The following is a 24,459-nucleotide window of genomic DNA, read 5'->3' as shown; positions in this document are numbered from 1 at the left end:
CGTTACTCTCCGTGACAGAAAACCTTGGCTAAACTAATCGCTCATTCGGCGACATGTAATAATGCTCGCTCGAAAGAATTGCCGCGTTAAAATCAGAATTTTATTCTCAATCCCAGCCTTTGTAAATTATTTATTTATTTTCGTTGTGTCAAGACATTATTGTGACAATTCTGAATATTTTTAAAATTAGAAATTTTGTGATATAGAAATTCTAAGAAATATACACAATTGCGATTTATAAACAATTCATATTCACGTCTCTCAGCGGTACTTAATACATTTTTCCTTTTTCATCTCGTCTTCTCGCGCCCTTCCTCGAAAATTCTCGTCGAGTTTGCTCGAGTCGCGCTATAAAGGAACGGAGGATAAAAAAATAGCACGCAGTAGACTATCGCGTTACGTGGACTGGTGCGCGAACCTGACATCCACAAGGACGCATTTCGAAAGTGGGAAAATAAAAAAAAAAAAAAAAAAAAAAAAGTATCGCGACTCCAACCCGTTAAAGGACGCGCCAAGTCAGCCGTTGAAGCCTCGAGCGAGAGACCGTCGATCGATTACCGAATATAAATCACGATTCACGACAACCGTAAGACGATCGTTAACCATAGTCGCCGTTAGCGCGAGATTATAACACTTCCTGCTTCTGTTAAATACGCGCGACGCCGCGCGCTTTTAGAAAACTGTATGACATAAATCAAAAATCCTCGCAAATCCTCTCTGTCGACGCGTCACGTCGTTACTTCTCTTCGCGTATGAAATTCTTGCTGCGCGCAAGAGATGCGAGAAAATCGAGTGCCAATCGGTCACTTTGCAGATATTTTTATTTCGGCCGAAAAGCGCAAAGTGCAATCTTTTAAAATCTCAACCTCGCGTGAGAAAATACAAGCGCGAGAATACTAATCGCGATCGTTGCGCGCATCGTTTCGTACGCTCGAGTCTCGAGTGAGAGAGAAAGAGTCAACGTTTCTCTCTGGACTGGAACTAACGAATATCCACGCTGAGGAGATAACGAGAGTCTGTCATCTTTCGAGCCCTTGCTCGAAGGACCCTCGGTCGTGGCGATACAACGAGAAAGAAAGAAAAAAAAAAGAAAAAGAGAGTGCCTCAGAATGGAGCCCAACGTTTTACGTAATAACGAGAGCGAATGCCGGGAAACTGGCTTCTCCTCTTCGTCGCGTGTTCGTCGGAATCGTTTCTCAGACTCACCGACACGTCACGTTCCCCGGTGCGATACCCTTCACCCCCACCGCGGAAGACAATTCCCCCCGTTGCTCCTTTCTACGAAAAGCCTAAAAATGTCCGCGCTGATCGTTTTCGCCACGGAGCGGATCACGAATCGTGACCGGCGTTATTATTTGGTAACGATGTGTGTTGCGCGCGCGTGTTATTACGGAACGAGACGGCATCAATGCGGCGTCCATCCCGCGAACGGGAAACATTTTCTCGAAAAAAGAGCCGATAGAAACTGGCAGCGGGATCGAAACTAGCGAGATGATTCCCGATCGCGGGGAAAACGCGCGGTTGACCCGAATTCGCGCCGTCTGATTAATTAATTCGCGCGTTCTCGTAACAAACCCGAATATTTTTGAGTAAATTATTTCTCCGGTTACCGGGCGATTGGCAATTTAAAGCAGAAATTTAGTTACGTAATTATGCGACGCATTAGAAATTACGCGAATATATGGCATGCGTAATGATGAGAGACATATGTTGCGCAATCATCGCGATTAATATATTAAAATATTCATTTGAAATTGCGTTTAAATTACATGAGATACATATTATAACAGTACCGGGTCACGCAAGCGTGTGTACGGGCCTAAAAACAAAAAACAAAAAACAAAAAAAAGGCATCGCGGAGGGGAAGAAAGGAATAGGAGGCGCTAATAATCGGCGATCGTCGTCGTGCTGACGAACGACTGGTGCTCGTCCCGATGCTGTCGTGGAAAGGAGCGTAGGAAAGAAAGAAAGAAAAAAAGAAAAAAAAAGAAGTCAAGTGAGATCAGAGAAACTAGAAACTAGCGTGCGTGGAACCGGCAAATGAGACGAGGGAGCGAAAAGGGACGGAGAGGGGGGGGGGGGATAAAGGAAGAGACAAAACGAAACGAGAAGATATATCCAAGCGGGAGAGAGCGAGAATGCTGAAGAGTAGTAGGGAGTCTCTATGCGGTACCCGAAGCCAGTCGGTCGGATATGCCCCGAGGCTAGGCCGTGATAGACAAGGTCAGCCTCTCCCTCCTCCGTATGTGCGTATACACACGATCCGGCTACCGGCAATGCTCTCCTTTTACGCGTTTATTTATTTATAAATATACCGCTCGGTTTTTTAAACGCGCGACGTGGAAAAACAAAAACAAAAAAAAAAAGAGGAACTCACGCGACGCGTTACGCGGCGTTACGAGGGAATCGCAACCGGATCCGATTCCCTTCTTTCTTTCTTTCTTTCTTCCTCTCCGCGCCGAAATATATTGTAAAATAAAACGCCAAGCGCGCGTCACGTGCGCGCGTCGAGCTATCAATTTGCATTTTAGATGAGGAAGCAGACCTCAGATTTTATTTTCAATGGCGAATTCTTCGTGCGTCACATGACGTGTAATGTCTCTCTCCCAAATCGTCGATCGGCCAGTTTCTCGTCGTTTGTTCTTGTTTGTTTGTTTGACGGTATGTTTTTTTTGTTCCCTGTTGCAGATATTCGGTAGCAAGGCAGATCTGCAGCTCCACACACAGATCCACATGCGCGAGGCCAAGCCGTACAAGTGCACGCAGTGCTCCAAGGCGTTTGCCAATTCGTCGTACCTGTCCCAGCACACCAGGATCCACCTGGGCATTAAGCCGTACCGCTGCGATATCTGTCAGCGGAAGTTCACCCAGCTGAGCCATCTACAGCAGCACATCCGCACGCACACCGGCGACAAGCCGTACAAGTGCCGGCATCCGGGCTGCACGAAAGCGTTCAGCCAATTGAGCAACCTGCAGAGCCACTCGCGATGCCACCAAACCGACAAGCCGTACAAGTGTAACTCTTGCTACAAGTGCTTCTCGGACGAACCGAGTTTGCTTGAGCACATACCGAAGCACAAGGAGTCGAAGCACCTGAAGACGCACATCTGCCAGTACTGCGGCAAGAGTTACACCCAGGAGACCTACCTGGCGAAGCATATGCAAAAACACGCGGAGAGAACGGACAAGAGACCGCCAATCATCGGCTCGGGTCTCAGGCCTGCTTTACACGCGATGTCACACCATCAAGAGCACTATTGGCCGAAGGTCAGTCCGGACTCGGTGATCAGCGATCTACACGAGAGGCTGCCGCATCATCACACGGAGTATCATCAGAATCAGAATCCGGAGATGCTGCTGCCGGGACACGGGCATCGCGCTGGCGAATCAATCGAGAACGATTCGAGGCAACAGACGCCCCAGCCCGGCGTGAATCACCATCCCAACAGCAGTTCGGCCTTCACGCCGATTTCGTCGATCTCGATCAACTCGATCTCGTCGATGCAGCATCCGCTTAATCCACTGAATCATCTGCATTACCCCGGCAGCCATCATCCGGCGTCCCGACCGTACCTGTACGAGGCGTTCAACACGACGCAGAAGTCGTCGCCGACGTCCTCGGCTTCCGCCGTCACCCCCGGCACCACCACCAACCAGAACGCCACGTCCTTCCCGAATCAGCTGATCAGTCTACACCAGATTAGGAACTATGCTCATCAGCCGAATCTCGGTAATCTGGGTAACCTGGGGAATCTCGGGAACCTGAGCAATCTCAGCAATCTCAGTGCCACGATGGAGAGCCACGCGTTGTTGGGTGGTCTCAATAAGGAGAAGCAGTAACTCCCCCTCCGAAACTGGGAGGATTGACTACGCTAGAGAATGCCACTCGCGCGCTCTCCGCTCTTCTTCGGTCTCCTTCTGTTTCTTCTGTGTTTTCCGTGAACACAGCACACGGCGCGTCATGACACTCGCTTCATCCGGCTCGATCGTCGTCGTCTCTCTTCCTCCCGTGATCTCTTTAGTGGTCTCTCATTTTATTATATTAATAAATTTATCATTAAGGGTGAATTATTTGTTTATCTCTTTTTTTTTGTAAGGGATTTACGTCCGCTGCCACGTGAGTCCTTCGGCTCCTCGAAATCGTTCGTTTTAATTCCGACGTTTGCCTTTTCTTTTGCGTCAGCATTTATACAATGCCAGATATGTATGGGAGAACGACAGGGTCTCGTTCTCTCATAGATTCGCGCATATAAAATGAGATGAAAAACTTACGTTGCCAGGAAACGAAACACGAGAAACGTGGTTGATTCAAGCGCATTCGAAGACCGACACACTTTTTTTTGTTATTTCGAGAGCTCGCATGATAGACCGATGTATTAGACTCTTCTCTGCTCCTTTCCTCTCCCACCCCATCATTTTTTCACCTTGCTCTTCTTTTTTTGTTGTGTGTCTTCTTTCTTTTTTTTTTTTTTTAACTGTTTACAATCCGTTAGCCGTTTAAGACTGACGTTTGAATGATAAAGTGGAGCACGATTGTGGATTAAACTTGTGTTCGAACGCGAGATGGACGATATACTTTCATGATGCTAGAAAGTGTATCCCTAAGACGACGAAACTGACGTGAGCTGATTTCTTTCTCATTTTATCGAAAACAACTTTTTGCGTTCAGCGATCAAAATAATTTTTCGTTAATAAAAATGAAAAATCATTTTTTTTTATGTGTTATATACACACACACATATATATTTTTAAACACACAAGAGAATCTTCTTTGCTCTTTAAAAAATAAAAAAATTATCTTTTGAAACTTGCGGGTTAGATTTTTTCTTTTTTTTTAATCACTATAGCTGTGTACAAACACATCGTGTAGAAACATTATATACGGACACGCGAAGTATAAAGAAAAAAAAAATAAAGTAAAATAAAGCATCACGCACATTATACAGAGAGTCGCACGGAGACCTTTTTTTTGTAAATAGGTGCTATATAAATAAATGAATGAATAAACAAAGATAACGTGTATTTTTCTGACTTTTTGATTACGTAAAATTTGCGATCAACATAAAACTCTTATTTTATGTTTTATATATATATATATATATACATATATACATACATATATGTATATATACATACACACGCGGAAGAAAAAAAAGATAAAAGAAACCAGATGGGTGAACACACAAATGTAAATGTAGGACACACACAAATCACTTAAAATTACAAGTGCGAAAAATGAATGTCAGAGCGGTGAGAAAAGACACGGACAGAGGAGAAAACTGTAAGAAAGCGCGAAAGACAATACACGGTACAAACACACCGTGTAGAAACATTATATACGGACACGCGAAGTATAAAAAAAAAAAAAAAAATAAAGTAAAATAAAAAGCATCACGCACATTATACAGAGAGCACGGAGACCTTTTTTTTTTGTAAATAGGTGCTATATAAATAAATGAATGAATAAACAAAGATAACGTATATGCATATATTAATGAGTATGACAAGTCAATATATGCATATACATATATATATAAATAAATAAATAAATCTATATATATATATTATACACACAAATATACATAAAGAAATTATCTTCATCGAGATCATCATCTTCATCGGTACCTATATTGTCGCGTCGTCGTCGTTTATTATATTATATATTATTATATTATTATTATTATTATATTATTTTTATTTGCATTATGTTATTATTATACTAATGCTATTATTATTATTATTATTATTATATTATTATTATTATTATTGATTTATTGAATATATTTTGGTCGTCAAATGCATACTTTAGTAGGTGCGTAAGGTAAAGAAGAAACAGACTTTAATCGCTGAGAAGGAATAGTCTAAGTACCTAAATGTGTCTAGATAATTTTTCTTTTTTGTGGCGCACGCGCGCGCGCGCGTTCGCGCGTGGCAACGACGAGAACGAAAAGAGAGGAGGAGGGAGGAAGAAGGAGAAAACATTGTACATGCGAATTATTGTAGATAATTTGTTGTTACGGCGCCGGGACGTGCTCTTCTTCGGGGTTCCCGCGGTAATCACAATCCGCGTGCAAAAGAATTCACAGTTTGAATCGTTGAGTTTTTTCTTTCTTTTCTTTTGTTTTTAAAAAAATAACGTCGCATGAATTCTGCTTTTATTTTTATTGTGGCATTAGCGTAAAGAAATCGCGAAAAAAAAGAAAAAATATGTTGTACACACTGTGCGGTGCCAATTTTTTACTTCCGGATTGTGTATCTTACGTCGTTGATCATGGCGAGAAACGAACCCCGCGCGGAAAACACGTCCGCGCCTTTACCTATGCTCAAGTTGTTTAAAACTATTACGTTGTTATTAAGATGATGATAGGAACAATGAATGAGAGAAGGGGCGAGGGGTTATATTAAATAAATAAATAAATAAACAAATACACGACAACGTTCGAGAGGCGAATCACTTTTTCTTGCTGCGTGGCCACAGACCGGGATTTTTCTTTGTAAAAAAAAAAAAAGAAAAACACGATGTATATTACCTGTGAAACGCTCCAAAGTAAGATAACAAAAAAAATGACCGTAGAACAAATATTAGATAAACAACAGCATCGTGCGTACCAGCGATTAGGTGCAGCATCGTAAAAAAGGAGTTAAAAAAAAAAAAAAAAAAACAACTACAAGAAAGAAAAACGAACACGCGTGCATATCAAGAGAAACCGACAAGAAAAAAAAGGCTGTTCTGTGCCGAATGTGATTGCGTAATCGAACTCCAACGTCCTACGCAGGGGAAAGGATAGACAGATACACACACGCGTGTCATTGTGTTGAGATATATATGGATATATACATACACATACGCACATACACATGTGTATATATTCATACGTATCGGGAACGAAAACGGGATACACACGCACATTCGAGATATTTCTCGCTCAAATACTTAAGACACTCCGAAGAACCCCCGCGCTTTAAATAAAAAAACAAAAAAATGTGATTTCTTCTGCCTATCCTTATTAGTTTCACATTTTGATATTATATTATTATTAATATTTTATTATTATTATTATTATTATTTCGTTTAATAAATTGTCACGTGTTAAAAAAAAAAATAAAGGCAAAGGAGAGTTTCTCGACATGAGATATGATGCTGAGTTATTTTTCTGTTGTCTCTCCAATTGGTTTTTGTGTTGTTTAAAATCAAACAAACAAAAAAACCGACAAAAAAAACTTGCTTTCCTCCCTTCTCTCTCACAATTGTATCCCTCCTTTGAGTCCATCGTTTTTGTCGCCAAGTTTTTTTTGCCACGTTTCATTAGCTGTTAATAAGTTTTCAAAAAACAAGCGACATTTGTTGTTGTTTTTTCTATTCATTCAGTTCGCGGAAAAAAGTGTGAAACAAGAAAATGACACAAATATTTTCGCGATCAATTGTCTTTTTCACACGCGCAATACATTGTTCGCCGCGAATTGTTCGTTGCTTCATCACCGCGATGCAAAAGAGTTGAAGAAAAGCGGTTTTTTTTTCTTCTCGCCGCGCGACTCTCCCTTCGCGCGTGTTATTTTGTTCGCCACTCGAAATCATTTCATCCTTCGCTGACTCTGTCGCAATCCTTCCCGTTTCTTACGTTCGATTACGATATGAATTTTGCGAGACACTCGAGCGCGCTCGCTTCTCGTCGCGCGATCCGCGTGAGCAACTTCGCGGACAGATGCCGTCCAATTATATTCTTTCGCCGTGTGTGCACGTTGTGTGCGCGCACACAAGAGCAAAAGGGAGATCACACGTGTCGTTTATAATGGTTAATGGAAAATTCTTCGTGTCTATATTCTTCCGCGATATCCTCTCGCGCCACAAGAGTTGTTTCGAATATTGAGATGGAGATGAGCGCCGGGATGTTCGTGAACTAAAAAAAAAAATCACCCGAACGTTCTCGCGCGATGTGAGAGACACAAAAAAAAAAAAAGAAAACCGATCGAAGTTGTTCTTCGCATCACTCACGCGCGATCAGTTCCTTCGAATGACAACGATCTTTTGGGAAACGCGAGACAAAAACAATTAGTAGAGAAAAATACACTCTTTTTAGCAATACTTAGCGAGCACGGAGGGAGGGGGCACACGAAGTCTTTCGAGAATGGGATGAGGGTAGTTTCCAAAGACGCCGATTGTGTAAACAAAAAAAAAAAACATGCAAATAAATGTCGCATACGAGAAGCAATAATTTACAGTCCGCGTGAGTCGTCGCGTAATAGGGTATTAAAAAAAATTAAATAAATAAATAAATAAACGGAGAAATTTTTCTCTTCTCGGTACAAATATCGAGAATAAATGTTTGCGAATTGTAAAAACAAGACGTTGATTTGTATAAGTGCAGAGACAAGACATATAGAGACTGTACACCACGATCTCTCCTGTAGCGAGAAATAATCGAGAACTCTTGTACGTACATGTATATTCTTTTAAGTAAAAAAAAAAAAAAGAAAAAAAACAAACGCGTCGATATCGATGATTATTATTATTATTATATTGTTCGTAACAGCAACGAGATAATTCCATCGCGACTAATTCCATCTCTCAAGTGAAAAAAAAGGCTTCAACGCGCAACCTCACTCTTTATATATCGTTCTCTCTTTCGATAATAGTTATTATTATTACTAATATACTTCAGGAGTATACACAAGTTGTAAATGAATGTTTCTACAACCACGACATATACACCTTGCGTAACCATTAGTCGTCGAGAGGAAAAGCGAGGAAATTATTAATGTGTATGTGTGTTTGCGCGCGCGCATGAATCGACCGTATGTGTGTGTATGTGTGATATGTGTTCTGCATCTTGTGCGCGACGCATCTTGTCACAGAAGAAACCAAGAAAAATCGCTTGCGAGACACGATGAAAGAAACTGATAAGGAAGAGTGCGTGCGTGCGTGTGTGTGCGTGCGTGTGTCTGCGCGCGAGAAAGAGAGAGAGAGAGAGAGTGAGAGAAAGAAAGAAAGAGCGTACACAAGGAGAAAACAATATATTAATTATTGCGTGGTACGAACAGAACTGTGATATTTTATTGTATAACTTTGCGGGAGAGAGATGAAGAGAAAAATATGAAGAGAGAGAAAAAAAAAGAGAGAATCTCTGCGGAGAATATTACTATTATTGCGAGAGCGGGAAGAAGGAGGAGAATATTACTGTATTTTACAAAAAAAGTGCATCCTTAAAAACGCAATTTAGATGCAATTGCGCGGGAAAAACTGTATATACACACACAAACCTGGTGTCTCCTTTAAAAAAAAAAAGAAAAAAAGATACACTTACATTAGGGTATGTTCTCTTTTGATTTTCGAGTTTTTGTTTTTTTTTTCTTTTTAAAGTAAGTTCGAAACTCCGCGTTAAAGCGAAAGAAAAGAAAATCTAATCTAACGAAAGAGACGTTCTTTATTGTTCGATAGAAGGCAAGGAAGAAGGGAAGCTCTGTCCAGTCGTTCTCGCGACTTTTTTTGCGTGAGGATGTTACGCTCGGTGTTCTCGGGCCGTGCGATCCCGCGGGCCTCACGTCTGATCGTTTCCTGTTTGTAAAGATATTATATATGTATAAAAAAATATATATACATATACATGTATAAACTAAATGTTTTGTGAAACAATCGTGTGCACGGAGCCGAGCGACCGTACCGCGACGACGTATCGAATGATCGCAGAAAGAGAGAGAGAAAGAGTGAGAGAGAGAAAGAGAGAGAGAAAGAATAATAATTAGTGTAAGCACACACTGTGTTTCTGTAAACCTCGGAATACCGAGCGATAAACCGATCGTCCCTCCGCACTCTGTCCTTTCTACCTATCCCCCCGCCGGATCCATCTTTCAACTCCCCCTCCCTTTGTACATCTTCTCTTTCGCGCTCCGTTCCCCGCTTTTTCAAGTAAAACGCAGAATAAAAGGCAGTGAGGAATGTTTCCCGACGCGATAAAACGGCGATCAAGGAGAAGTTGCGTGAAAAAAAGGGGAGCAACGAGCGATGCGCAAGTTACGACGTGGCGAGAGAACTGAAAATGCGCGCGTCGCGACTATTCCTCAAACTTGAAACAGAAAAGAAATTTTGGAATTACATTGTGTTTTACTTTTAATTAACTTTTTATTAAACATCTTCTTGATTTTATCACACATTTGGACGCAGATGCGGCCGTCCGCTCGTTCAATCTAATTTACAAGGTGGGAGGATACCATTTGAACGCAAAAACGCGGGGACGGCCGCGTCGGGCGCTAAATGCGTACCGAGAACACGCGGGGCTTTTATCCCGCCGGGCGCAGGTGTAATGCAATACTGATCAAAATATTTTCAATAAAGCCGCAATTTCCAGATCGCAAAGGGCAAAAGGACGTAACTATCGATTTTCAACGGTGCGCCTTTCGCCGCTACGAAACAAACTCTCTGTTCTCTTTAGTCGCACGCGCGCGCGAGAGCTTATTTTCCTCCCGCTCTCCCTGTATTTAAAATGGAACAAGCGGGATATGCTTTGCGGGGAAGACGAAAATACAGAAAGGGTTGGGCGTTTTTATTTCGGAAATTGAACTCTAATCACGTTCCGTGTGCGATGTAATCGAAAAGAAACGGGCACGTAAGGGATGATTTTCCGGTTTTTCGATTTTCCGTGTCTATTGTCGCGCACGACAATACAAACGCGACAGAGCTCGTTGCTCCCTAGTGTAGCCCGGAATTCGCGCGCGTTCGAGAATCGATCTCTCGCCGATTTTCTCGGACGACGTGCGAATTTCGTCGCGATCGAGCAAATCGAAGAAATTCTCTCTTTCTCTCTCTCTCTCCCTTCCTCTCTCAGGCGCGAAGTCTGCGAAGAAGCTGTCCGGTACGATTCTCGATCGCGAGAGAGACGAGGAACATTTCGCGATTGCTTGCGCGTTTCTTGCGTTGAGAGAGAGAGAGAGAGAGAGAAGAAGAAGTCGCAGAGATCGGCGACTTTAAACCCGCGACTCACATCCCCCGCGCGCCGCTACAACCAACACACTTCTGAGTTTCACCGAGTTTCGCGCGCGCGTACGTGTCGTGCGAAATCGATTGTAAATAAAGACCCTGAGCCGACATGTAGCGCGCGCAATACCGAGTAATAATTTATTAGTGTTAAGTGCGCGTCGAACATACGTACGGAGCGATCGTATGAAGGAGCCACGAGACCAACGATCAAGCGAGAAAATTGTCGTACAGTAGAACTGATCGAAAAACGCTTAAAAAAAAAAAAAAAAAACAAAAGAAACTTTTCCATCAATGAGAAATCGATCTGATATTTTTTTGTATCGATCGTTGCGTAATACGTGCGTACAAGTTTTTTGTGTTACTTTGATAGTAAAAAAGAAAAAAAGAAACGGAGAGAGAGAGAGAAAGAGAGAGAGAGAGAGAGAGAGAGAGAGAGAGAGAGAGAGAGAGAGAGAGAGAGAGAGAGAGCCCCCTCGTCCCTCGCAGAGTTTGTCTCCGTTGCACATCTCCTAATATTAGATATATTGTAATTGTCGAATCTCTCTCGCTTGTCGAGCGACTGTCCGAGATTTTTCCCCAACCGTTTTTCTCTCCGAAGTCTACCCTTCCGCTCCCACCCCGCATACTGGGGTATGTTCCAAAATCTTATCTTGGGAACCGAAAACTATAGTACACGCGACGTAAAATATAGCATTTTAGTAACCAAAGTAGGATTTTGGAACGTACCCCAGCTCGGCAAAAACTAACCGTACACACACACACACTCTCACACACACACACATACACACACACACGCGCGCGTACACTTACCCTTCCGCCCCTCTCTCCCCGAAACATCGAAAACTCATCACACACTAATTGTTCGTCCTTTTTAAAACAAATATAACAGAACTTACGTCTTAAATCTTGCGAGCGTGCGAGACGGAGTGTCACTGCAGTGGAATTTTTTTTTTTTTTTGCGCGCGCGCGTTTTGCCGATCGAGGTAAAAGAAACGCGCGCAAAAAAATTCCTCCTCCTCCTCCCCTTGGTCCCAATTGGAGGAGGCGGTTAAAAACGACGATGTGTATGTGTGTGTTACATGTATGTACATCATGTCGGTCTACACCCTAGAGCCATTGCACTGGCGTGCCGTTTCGTCGCGGTCTTTTGTAACTCCCTCTTGCCACTTGACTTAATCGAGCGTTACGAGCGATTGAATCGCGCGATCCCGGGGAGACCCGCTTCGCGAACGAACAAAACGCAAGTGTCGTTCGACAACGGACGTGGTTTCGTCATACTCCGCGATTACCGGCGAATCGAGGACTCGCGCATATCGCGACGATGAGTAATAATATGCGATCTATCAAAAATCGAGGAGAAAAAATATCTCTCGATTCGAAATATGTCGAAGGAATTATTACGAGATCTCTCGTGTTGCGCAAAATAAAAAATAAAATAGATTCGATTTTTACGCTTGTGAAAATTATAGCGCGCGCACAGACTGCGCCATTTTGTTGTAGCGATATTATGAGACCGAGTAACATTCGCGAGATAAAGTCGTTTCGATTTATCAAACGCGTTTCGAAAGCATCGAGGCATATAATTGTGACTGCAATTGTAGTGTAACGCATGATTTTCAGTCGCTATAACACAGAGACGAGTAAAAAAAAACTTAAACAAATCACGTACCTTTGCGAGCAACCGCGTCGTTTCCTGTCTTCGAATATCTCATCGAAGATGTTGCGCGCTTCGTGATGTGTGTCTTCTTCACATCGAACACTTCGTCGAGAACTTTTGCCTTTGTTAATTTATTTGCGCACAAAGAAACAATTAGCGATTATTACACGCGCGTAATTGAACGCCGAACGCTTATTTGAAGTTACGCAATGGTTGCCGGTATCGCCGCTGGAAGCGCGCTTGCTTGACCGAGCTGGTGCTGCCATCTAGCGTGGAACGCGCGCGACTCGCAGCGAATCACCGCAATCGGCTCACGGTGGAGGAAGAGCGACGCGCATGCGCGAAGCGCGACTGTCATCGCGAACAGCTGATGGCCCGCGAGCAGCTGAGCGGACGTGTTGCGGATCAATCGTATGCGCGTCGCTGTCAAATATATGAACCACCGCAGGAGTAGTGCAATTTCCATTAAGCATATGAGTAACTAAACAACAACGAATTTATCATGGCGTTTCTGGAGGTGAGTTCCGCGCGCTTTCTCGTCAAAAAAAAAAATAATTTATCTCGTTTGTTCTCCCTCGTCGCATCTCGATCTTTGTTGTTTCCTCTTTCGATGTAACCTAAAATGTCGCCGATATCTTGAGCGTTTGTTTGCGCTGTTTCCAGTGGAGACGCTTCAATTTTTTCGACCTGAAGAAGGAGGTTGACGCGGGGAAGATCGCCAAAGCATTCGGAGTAAGATGATCGTTGTTTTTTTTTTTTTTTTTTACGATACTTTACTTACTGAACAATTGATCGCGAGTGGATGAGATCCACGTTGTTCTTATCGTTGATTTGTGTTCGCGCAGGATGCGCAAGTTGCGGCGGCCACCAGTGGCAACGGCAACTTGGTCATCGGGGATAACACGGGTGGCGTACACTTGGTGAACAGGACGTACGAGGTCACGACTTTTCGGGCTTACGAGATCGCGCTGGTGCTGGCACAGCAAGTGCAACATTCCACTTTTCTCTTCACTATTGGCGTAAGATGAGACTCGTTGCAATTAATTCCTGCAAAGTAACTTCATTGATTTAATTTTTTTCTTATCACATACTTAACAGGAAGACGAGCCTGGTTGCAATCCTACCATAAAGGTTTGGAATTTGGCTAAACTTGACAAGCAAGGCAATCCAACCTGTGTACGAATAAGCAGAGCCATACCCAGTTACAGAGCAGTGCCGGCGACTGCTCTGTGTGTTCACACTAGTCTCACCTTGATGGCCATTGGGTTTGGAGACGGTTCTATCATGTTGTACAGGTGAATATAAACATTTTATTTAAACTAATGAATGATTTTATTTAATTTTCTGTTAGATAATATATCTGCATTTGAACTCTTTAGAGGGGATCTGACTCGGGAGAGAAAGAATAAGATAAAAGTTCTGAAGGACGCCAATCTGTCGATTACTGGCCTCGCTATAAGAGCGACCGGCAAACAGACACATCTGTTTGTCGCCACCCAAAACAACGTGTTTTTATATAATATTACCGTTAAGGATAAGGAATTTAAATCGACTCTGGATACCATGGGCTGTGCTCGGAAGTGCAGCGTGCTCGCGGAATCCATGCCGGACAGCCATTTTATGATCGGACGTAGCGACGTGAGTGAAAACACACATTCTTATCATTTTTATTCATCAAAAGTGTGTTTCAGATCAATTTTGTATTGTGACACTTTCAGGCTATTTATTGTTACACGCCAGACGGTAGAGGGCCGTGTTATGCTGTAGAGGGTCAAAAGATAATGCTGGAATGGTTTAGAACGTACTTGGTGATAGTAGCAAAGGAAGCGGCGAATGTTCCAAGAACAACGACCACTATATCGTCCAAACCGAAGTAATGACTGCACGCACTTGTGTTAAAATTTTTTTGTTGTACTTGCGTTGTTAAAGCGTTTTAAATCTGCGTAGCACAATAGAATCGATACCTCCGGGTGTGGACAAGCACACCATCACCGTGCTCGACATACAAAACAAATTCATCGTGTTCTCTGCGTCGATGGTGTCTGTCCAAGCGGTTCTGTCCGAGTGGGGTGGATTTTTCATACTCAGCGGGGACAACAAATTGTATCACTTGGACGAGAAGGACCTGCAGTCTAAATTAGCGTTGCTGTTCAAAAAGAATTTGTACGACGTTTCTATAAGGTGCGGCGGGTACAAATAGACTACTAACCTCTTCAAATAAATTGAGCAACGCACAATTGTTAACGCGGCATTGTGTTATTTTAGAATAGCTAAGAATCAGCAATACGACGCGGAGGGTCTCATAGACATTTTCCGTCAATACGGAGACCACCTGTACTCCAAGGGAGATCACAACGGCGCCATAGAACAATACATAAAAACGATAGGCAAGTTGGAGCCGTCTTACGTGATAAGAAAGTTCTTGGATTCTCAACATATCGACAATTTGACGACGTATTTGCAAGCGTTGCATAAAAATGGTCAGGCGACTGAGGATCACACAACCTTGTTGTTAAACTGTTACACCAAACTCAATCATACTGACAAACTCAAAGAATTCATCATGGTAAGTTGAAAAATGTCTCGCGGGTATGTGCTGATCTCTCCATACATGATATGTATAAAATTCACAGACAAAAGATCGCGAGGTTGACTTTGACGTAGAAATAGCAATAAAAGTTTGCCGTCAAGCGTCTCCGGACGATGCTCTGCTACTCGCGCAGAAACACAACAAACACGAGTGGTATCTTCGTATTCAAATCGAAGACAATCGGGAGTACAAAAAGGCGCTGGAATACATGGCAACATTAGAATTTGAAGAGGTAATACGTGCGTTTAAGGCGGTACTGGATACCGACTATAGAGACCTGTAAACCGACGTTTTTATAGCCTAAATTTCTTTATTTTTTAATTTTATTTACTGCACAACATTAAAAGCGCTTCTACAGAAGCAAGTAAATATACAAAACTAAAGCTTTTGAAAATGGGTATATAATGCTTTTTTGAACTTGTTTTTCATTCATAATGATAGTATATGGTATCAAATACACATCATCACGAATTCAGATTTCTCTCATCAATGAGATAGTCAAATCATAATTTGAATAGCTCATTCGATTCGTTTTTATCGTATGTTGGGTGCTAATTCACTGGAAATACTTACATAAGCTTAGAAATATTTCTACATACATAAATATATGAATATATGAGTGAGGTTATAGAAGAAAACTGTATAAGAAAAAATTTGTGCTGAATTTTGACATTCCAAAGAACAAGCGCCAATTCTTAGCACAATTTACTTATTTCTGGAGAAGCATTTTGGATTTGATGCAGTAAATACGACACAGAATCTGATTTAAGAACGTCGGTTTACAGGTCGCTATAGTCGGTATCCAGTATTCTCTTAAATGTGCTTACAAAAATATAAATTTATTTATTTGCTTTACAAAATCTCTCTATTTAGGCGGAAGCTAATATGAAGAAATATGGAAATATTTTAATAGAAAATGTGCCAAACGAGTCAACGCAGTTTTTGAAAGCTTTGTGCACAAATTACAAACCTTCGAATAAGCCTCTTGTCGATCAGGTACACATCTATCGTATTTAACTATAAAAAGATAATAAAAATTGTAAGATTTTTTTTTTATTAAAATTTTCTCTGTTTTCGGCAGGACGCGTTAAATGGCTACACGGAACAGCAAATTGATAAAGCCAATCCTGAGGATTTTATTCACCTGTTTTTAAATAATTCCGAGCGACTCGTGGAGTTCCTGGAGCACTTAGTTAAATCGGATACAAAGTCATTACATATATTTTATGTACAAGAACGATCATTTTTTATATTGTAAAGTTGACGTTTTTTCTTGTTTTTGTAGATGGAGTACGCTTGTGTACAACACATTAGTCGAACATTATTTGCACGTCTGGTCGGCTCTGAACAGTGACGTTGCTAGGGTGCAATATGAACAAAAGATCGTGCGGCTTCTGCAGAATTCCGAAGCGCGTTACGACAAAGACCAAATATTAATACTTTGTCATCAGCATAATTTCAGAAAAGGATTGCTCTTTCTTTACGAAGAGAACAAATTGTAAGTCTCGGGTCTCGTATATTCATTTTACAAAAAATTATATTTTCAATAGAAACATTGAGTATATTTTGTCTTAGATATCAGGAGATATTGAGGTTTCACCTGCGCGAGGGAGACAGCGAGCAAGTTCTGGCCACGTGCAAGAGGTTCGGCCATCAAGATCCCAATTTGTGGGTGCAAGCTCTATGGAGCGTGGCTAAGAACAAGGACGCGCCAACGAAACTTCTCGCTGACATATTGGCTTATATCGGTAAACACCCGCTTGAATTTGTCTCAATCGCGTGTTTTTGGAAAAATGAGCGAATACGGTGTAAATTATTATTTTTGCAGCTCAAGAAAGACTGTTGTCCCCTTTGATGGTTATCGATGCGATTTCCACGTCGTTGACCTGTACGTTGGGTGACGTTAGGAGTTACTTGTGTAGCGTGTTGCGAACGGAGAACGAGCAAACCCAAGCGGACGCCGATCTAACGGAAAAATACAGAGCCGACACTTTGAAATTACGAGAACAAATAGAAGCGATAAAAAACAGCACGATAATCTTTCAGGGATCGCGCTGTAGCGCGTGCCATCATCAATTGGAGTTACCGTCGGTGCATTTCATGTGTCAACATTCGTATCATCAACAGTAAGATCTTTTATATTAATTTGTGTTTCGTGTTCGCTTTGATTTTATTGTTCGATTTTTCTCGCCGCAGTTGCTTTCAAAGTTTTTCGGAAAATGAAAACGAGTGCCCGGCGTGCCTGCCGAACAACAAGAAACTTCTTGACATCATACGAGCGCAGGAGCAGTCGAGAGATCTGCACGAGACGTTTCACAGTCTTCTCGACCGCGCGGAAGATCCATTTTCTTTGGTAGCCGATTATTTCGGCAGAGGCGTTTTCAAGAAACTGACCGTAATCACCGATTCGGACAAGTCGTTGCTCACGCCGACCAAGTTCGAAGAGCCCAAGTTAAATTATGGCCCGGGTGCGGAAGCGAGGCTCAGGTTGAACGAAGGGAAGAGTTCGATCTCAGGTACGACTTGATGTGTCATTCGAAATAGCGCGTGAAAATCAACATCAAATCGATGCGTATTTTTCTGTTTCATTTTTTTTCCAGGAAAAGCGGATCCTCGACGAGCTGGATACGACGTTCCCACGTTGATAACGGAAGAGCGTTACCGAGGTTTTGCCAAGTCGGACGTGTATTCCTCGTCGTTGGAAGCAAACATAACGGGGAGTGGCTTGTCGACGCCGCGAGGCAATTCCGCGAAGGCTTCGCCGGTGCCAATCAGAGAGGCTCGTATTTTGAACAGCACCACGCCAAAATCGTCACCGATCGAAAAGCCTTTCGTCCCACCAAAGACCCCGATCGTACCGTCGAATCCCTTCGAAGACGATTACGACGAATCTAAGAATCCTTTCGCCAACGACGATGATGACGACGACGCGACCAATCCTTTTAAAGATGATGACAACGACGGGGCTGGCGATGACGATTACAATAGAAATCTAAATCCGTTCGGCAGATAAACAGACTTGCACTTTCCGCATATTCGAGTTCCAAGAGAGAATGTTGTGTGTGTGTGTGTGTGTGTGTGTGTGTAAACATGATCGATAAATGATTTTTGCGATACGTAAACGAAAAAGACGATAATGTCGAGTATATGTTGAAAAGCATTGCGAAGTATAAATTTTCTGAAATTATATAATATAGCATGTGTAAACTCTCTTGTATAGTACATATGTATCAAATTTTATATGCTATGTAAATTTAATTTTAGCACATAAGTATTGTATTCTTCTTTTTACCTCTCTCTCTTTCCCCGAGAGAGAAAGAGAGAGAGTTCAAAGACTTTCGCTGTACACATCTTAGATATACATACAATATATATACATGTTACATGGCTTAATATATGGATCTGATACAAAGCAAAGAAATATTTATTGCGTTTTCTGCGGGTGAGATACACACGCGATATCTAAAACTCTGTCAGAATTCTCTAAAATTTCTTCTACGAGACGAATTCTGTGCTACGTTGCGTTTACTCATTTAAGCATTTAATTAAACGTTAAGACAAAACTCAGAAAAGAAAAGTTGTACACACACACTTTTCACGTTAATATAATTGTTTACATTATTTACACTTTGGCTGTTTGAATAAATTTACATGTTATATACATTTCTACATGTATATTACTCTGTTTTTACAATACATCGCGCGTTTTTCTCTTTCCTCCTTGAAATATATTCTGTTATTCGTGTATAAATTGCTTTGGTGAAATAAAATAAAAATATAAAATAAAATTAAAATAAAAAACGCTTTATTTATTTAAAACTCTCATGAATGCGAGATAATACGTACGAGTTTCTTTTAAATAGTACTTTACCGATAGTAAATCACCGTTTACACGATCACACATCGAATAACTAATGTTGCCAACCGACAGAATTTTTCGCGCTGAACGTGTCGCGCGCTGCCATCGCCGCTGTGTGAGCGACAATGAAGAAGTGACATCTATTTACAATTCTTTATTCTCGGGCGATACTGGCGGTATATGACGTCATTGTTGAGCTCCGAAATTGAAATCAATAAGCTATGTGCAATGTCGTGTGTACACATCATGGACAATGGAAAATGGTGATGATGCCAGAATTTCGCATACATTTCAACTTGCTTGATCGTTGAGATCGACGAAGACGAATGTCCTTTAGCAAAATGGCTCGAAATAATAAGAAGAGACTTGCGATATTCGTGACTACATCAACATGCATCATTTACGTAAGTCAGTTCGTACATTTATTTACGAATTGAGCGATGTTTATGTTGTTTTTATTTTTTATTTGGTTCGCACCTCGAAGATAAACGAAGTTTGTCGGGATACTGCATTTCAATAAAGAATGACATTTCTTTCAGGCAGAAGCAAAGTATTGTTCCTCAGAAATGCCTGGAGAAATAAAATACTATGAGTGAGTTATGCGTTTTTTGAAAATTGTATATTTAACACAATTTTATTTTATTTAGTCAGAAGAGTCGTGTCATCAAGACAAGTATATGTTTACATTAATTAATTAGATTAATAATGTAAAATAAACTTAGATGAATTTAAAATAGTATTAGATATACCGGAAAGAGTTCTGTCCGTTTTTGGAATAAAACAAAATAAAAATTTTTCTTATCGTCAATAAACTTTATTAAATAATATAATTGCCATTATTATTAATGATTTCTTGCCAGCGTGAGGGCAATTTGTATATCCCATTTTTGAAAAATTAAGAAAAATTTGTATTTTGTTTTACTCCAAAAACGGACAGAACTTTCCGGTAGACCTAATATTTGTTATCTGTGTGTCACTATGTATATTGAAAGTTGACGTTCAAAAATGTTTGCAGATGTTTAAGAACTGAATATTGTTGCACTTTTGGCTGTTGCGTGTCACCAGGGCAATATTTCCATCAATTATGGTACTACTGGTAAGTAAACACTTACCAGTAATAAAACAAATGTTTTTTTTTTTTTTTATAAAATATAAAAAGAAACTCTAAAGAAAATGAACATGATTAATTTTCACAGGATTCTAGTCATATTTATGTTTCTTCTGTGTTCTGGCGGAGGCTGGTGGTATCGATATTGGTTACAAGGCAGATACAGAGCCGCTGCTTCCACTATTCCATCCCGATCTTCCACTACGAGATCTCAAACTTCTATTCGTAACACACCTTACCAAGCACAGCGAGCTCGTATCACATATAATTCAGCGAGAAATACCGTCTTATTACATCGTATGAAAGGTATTTTTTAGAAAAAGTAAAAAAGAGAAAAAGAAGAGAAATTTATAACATTATACTCTTATGATATTTGTAAATTTGTATTTTTNTTTTTNTTTTTTTTTTTTTTTTTCATTTGTATTTTTAGGTCCTCAAAGAAATATAGCGGCACCACCGTACAACAACAATGCAACCACATCGGGACATTATCAAAATATGAACGTTGTGTTGAACGACGCAACAAATTGTCCTTACTATCAACTCTACGGTCCACCGCCTAGTTACGAGTCTGTGATGGCTCAGACACGCGGCAAGATGTCTACTCCGGCATCGCCGGAGTCTACTGCCGCGCGGTTGAATTTACAGTCGCCGAATGTAATAACGAATCCGAGCGTGTCGCAATGTTTATTTTATTCGTGCGACTCGCCCGCGAGATTAGTTAACGATAGCTCAAATCAATGTTCAAGCGATATCGCGAGTTGTCATCAGCACGATGCTCTTCACCAGAGTGTTCCGTTCGCGCATTATTCACAATATTGTACGGGAGCCGGCGCGACTAGTCAGAACATGTGTATTCCATTAGAGTATCCCGAGGAATCGCTCGCTTCCGGTGGAGTTAATTTTAGTCATTCTCTGCAGAACAGGCCGCAACGACTGCTGGAGAGATTGTCCGACATGTCAGACGCGGAAACCTACGAGGTTCCGAACAGAGAGACAACGCTGAACGGCCCCGGCAGGGAGTACAGTCCGTGGCATGTGAATAATAGTCACACAGCGTTGAAGGTTCACAGCAAGATCGAACAACGATCGCCTCCGCAAAGATGCGCGGCAATTGGGGAGACGCGCGCTTCCTCGTCCAAATCCGAAGAAAGCGAAAGCGAGAACGAAGCAAAGTGTATGTTTTTCGCGACGCAGGACAACATCTCGACGAGGGAACGCACGAATCATCGTGGTTCTCTGCGATTACCGCGCAAACACAACGGCGGTGGAATTTACCAGAGCAACAGCTTCCCGAGAGATTCCCCGAAGGATCTGCCGAGTTCTCATCTGAATGTTTTTGACTTCACGTCTAAATCAACTTCCGAGAACGCGCCTCCCGTCGTGAGCACTTCGGAACGCGCTGACGCCGTTACAAGTCCCTCTCAATCAAATCCATCCAATAATGTGATATTAGAATCCTTTATTTTTGAGAACGCGCGATCGTCTCCGTTGTACGAAAACGTCACAATGAATCGGAGTACAAACTTTGATCTTGAAAGTAAACACAAATTAGACAGATCGAAGTCGCTAGACTGAACGTAATACTGAGATTCTCTCGTTATTACGCGATGCTTATTCTTGTATGTCTCTGTTGTTCGCGTGTGTAAACTCGTACAAATCTTGATCGTTCGTTATCAAGATACGTCGCATCAATATATACAGTTTCTTCGCGATTTACTAGATAGGAGATAATTTTATTTTAATAGAAATACTCTGATACTATTTTCTTTAATACACTTGCATGTGTGATATATACATATATATTTAATGTAGCTATAAGTATCTCGCGTATTTATACCGCGTTAATTTTAAAAATTTCTTTGTCTCATTTTGGTCGTCGATTTTTAATACCGAAATTTCGTGCGCATTGTTATGTAAATATAGAATGTTTCTAAACTGAATGTCACAAGTAGAATCACACGTGTGAGCAAAGTTACGTGAAAGCAAAAAATTTAAGCCGAATATTTTATCATAAATTTTCGAATCTGATAAAAGTAACGATATTGAGACGTCAAGCGAGAAGAAAAAGTTGAGTAATTCGAGTAATGGCCCGTCGGGCAAAACACAAAGGTCAAGCTGTGTGTCCAAGGGCAGTGCCGTTGTTAGAGTTCTTGTATATTGATTTTCTGTGAACGATAAGACGCTACACAGCTCTCGGGTGACGAGAATCTCGGTTCGTCACGTCTAAAAAAAAAACTGTAAAAGACTTTGCAATTTGTTTGTTTTTTTTGTTGTTTTTTTTTTTTTTATGTGTTTTCATCCTTTCACACATTTATATGACATTTATGTTTTATGATATTCAATTCAATACTCTGTATATGATGCGCACATGCCCTCTCTCAATGAATTAGGTCATTGTGTGTATTTAAATTGCACTTCCGCAAGTACTTCTCCGTGGAAATAATTTCCGCAAAATTTCGAAGTTAAAAATCTATTTTGATTACATATTGATATTTAATCTGCGTATAAAATACGATATACATACATACGTGATTCTCTTTCTTCGCATCCGCTGATGAAGCATTTTTTTCCCGATATCTGCCACACACATACTGCCACGGAAATGATGATGAATCTCGGATGTCGTACGGAGATGTACAGAGGCACACTGATCGAATTTTTCATTTTTCCGCACTACATTTAAAAAGAAAAAAAAAAAACAACGTAACTTTAAGATTCTCGGAAAAAAAACGGTGAAAACTGCTTCAAAAGCGCGTGTTTCACCACCAGCCAGCGGCCCAAAGCAATTCTCACTTACGCACAAAAAACGAATATCATTCATTTATCCTATATCTATAAGCAAAGAATTAGCGCACGTTTTATCAGCTCTCGAATAAAAAAACGCACTTACGAGTCCTTTGCGAAAAGGATTAGGACCTCTTTCTAATAAAGAAGAAAATTATAAAGATTTATTTTAAATATTATATGACATATATATTATATATAAACATTTCGACGCGTATATATATATATATATATTTTCTAATAATGATATATCGAACAATGGTCGAAATGGTCTCATTTTTCAAGCACAGTGTATTTCCGTCAAACTAGTCGTCTGTGTACATTTAAGCCTCCACACAAGTATGCGTGTTAATATTAAATATTAATATTGCATATTAATGGTTCGCTTTAGGCGCGCTTTGGGCGTCACAGTCTTTGTCCGATATTTAAAAAGCAATAAAAAAAAAAGGAAAACAAAAAGAAAGACGGACCGGACGCTTAAAGACGCGTCTAGCACTCAAAGCGAACGCACTCCGTTATTTCGATATTTAATAACGCATAAATTTAATTACACTATCTACACGTTACACACACCTACTAGTGTTAAGATATTATATAGTTATTCAAAAGGAATTCTAATTTGTGTTACGTAAAATGAGATATACCGCGCTTTAATAAGAAAACAATTATGACCGCGCGAGAGAAAACAGAGCTAAAAAGCAGAAGTGTGCAAAAATAAATTGTACAGAGTGAATTTGAAATACGTACCACTAAGCAAATCTGGAATGAGATACTTTTCTTGAGATGAAAAGAAACTGGAGAACAGACGAACGTAAATAGAGTGTTCTGTTAAATCTCAAATTACACTTGCAGGGTCTCGACCCCACGCGTCAGAGATTTCGTATTTAACGTTTAAACATGTTCATCTGCTATACTATCTTCATCGCAAAAAAACATCTGTGGTTATTGTAAAATCACTCTGTACATTACGAAAAGAATTAATTGATATACAATCTTATAATTATACAATCATGTTTGAATGTGTAACATGATCATTTCTTCGTGCGTAATCATTAAACAAAAATATATTTAATACTATTCATATAATAATTTATACACGAGATATTCGGTAATGATCGTATCACTTCTTGTAGGCAAGTTGTATCCAGTTGAACAGTATTTTATTATTTTATATTTAAATATTTATTATTGCGAGATTTGCAATAATTAATTTGCAAAACTGAATTGTTAATTAACAAAAATCCGCCAAAATGAGCGTAATTGTGGTGGGCAAGTAGATAAAGAGTTGCGCCACAAGTCTTGCCATTTTGTGAGATTCGTGATGACACATAAGTTGTTTGTTAAGAAAAATCTGTGAGTCAGCGCATGCGTCCGCGTGAAGAGACAGCCCAGTTGTTCTCGCGCTCCCGGTTGCTAAGCGCGTACGGCGATTCGAGGGGAGGGGTAGATAAAACTTGCAGATAATAACACGCGTGATGTAAAAATG

At 40.7% G+C, this 24,459-nt stretch overlaps 3 protein-coding genes and 1 long non-coding RNA gene across 8 annotated transcripts in view; 3 read left to right on the top strand and 1 right to left on the bottom strand.

Moving 5' to 3' along the window:
• LOC109853099 (zinc finger protein rotund-like) overlaps window positions 1-4,746 on the top strand; it is a 138,811-nt gene extending 134,065 nt beyond the window's left edge. For all 3 annotated transcript variants that reach the window (XM_020424856.1, XM_020424853.1, XM_020424857.1), the window contains exon 5: window positions 2,689-4,746. In XM_020424856.1, the coding sequence (XP_020280445.1) occupies window positions 2,689-3,840 (1,152 nt within the window). In that variant the 3' untranslated portion in view covers window positions 3,841-4,746. The remainder of the gene's footprint in view (window positions 1-2,688) is intronic.
• An 8,264-nt stretch (window positions 4,747-13,010) lies between these two features.
• On the top strand, window positions 13,011-18,819 carry LOC109853075 (vacuolar protein sorting-associated protein 11 homolog). The gene is made up of 16 exons (XM_020424818.1): window positions 13,011-13,146; window positions 13,293-13,361; window positions 13,475-13,648; window positions 13,728-13,924; window positions 14,009-14,267; window positions 14,348-14,502; window positions 14,577-14,810; window positions 14,895-15,195; window positions 15,263-15,451; window positions 16,093-16,215; window positions 16,301-16,428; window positions 16,505-16,717; window positions 16,795-16,967; window positions 17,048-17,345; window positions 17,416-17,735; window positions 17,820-18,819. The coding sequence occupies exons 1-16, from the start codon at window positions 13,132-13,134 to the stop codon at window positions 18,230-18,232; spliced, it is 3,261 nt and encodes a 1,086-aa protein (XP_020280407.1). The 5' UTR covers window positions 13,011-13,131; the 3' UTR covers window positions 18,233-18,819.
• Window positions 18,820-19,140: 321 nt separating this feature from the next.
• LOC109853076 lies at window positions 19,141-22,137 on the top strand. Its single transcript, XM_020424819.1, has 5 exons — window positions 19,141-19,482; window positions 19,618-19,670; window positions 20,094-20,174; window positions 20,275-20,492; window positions 20,617-22,137. The coding sequence occupies exons 1-5, from the start codon at window positions 19,405-19,407 to the stop codon at window positions 21,762-21,764; spliced, it is 1,578 nt and encodes a 525-aa protein (XP_020280408.1). The 5' UTR covers window positions 19,141-19,404; the 3' UTR covers window positions 21,765-22,137.
• Window positions 22,138-22,237: 100 nt separating this feature from the next.
• Window positions 22,238-24,459, bottom strand: part of LOC109853079 — a 4,387-nt gene continuing 2,165 nt past the window's right edge. Inside the window, exons 4-5 of one of the 3 annotated variants that reach the window (XR_002250083.1) lie at window positions 22,714-22,862; window positions 22,238-22,424 (exon numbers count right to left, since the gene is read on the bottom strand). This is a non-coding gene — a long non-coding RNA (uncharacterized LOC109853079). Of the gene's footprint in view, window positions 22,425-22,462; window positions 22,863-24,459 lie in introns of those variants that run through there. The other 2 variants (XR_002250084.1, XR_002250082.1) reach the window with 2 other exon arrangements.

This window comes from Pseudomyrmex gracilis, unplaced genomic scaffold, assembly GCF_002006095.1.
Source record: "Pseudomyrmex gracilis isolate BER0280 unplaced genomic scaffold, ASM200609v1 scaffold_43, whole genome shotgun sequence".
NCBI classification, from domain to species: Eukaryota; Metazoa; Arthropoda; class Insecta; order Hymenoptera; family Formicidae; genus Pseudomyrmex; species Pseudomyrmex gracilis.
Note: the sequence above shows the minus strand (reverse complement) of the source record. Positions and strands in the feature narration are given on the sequence as shown.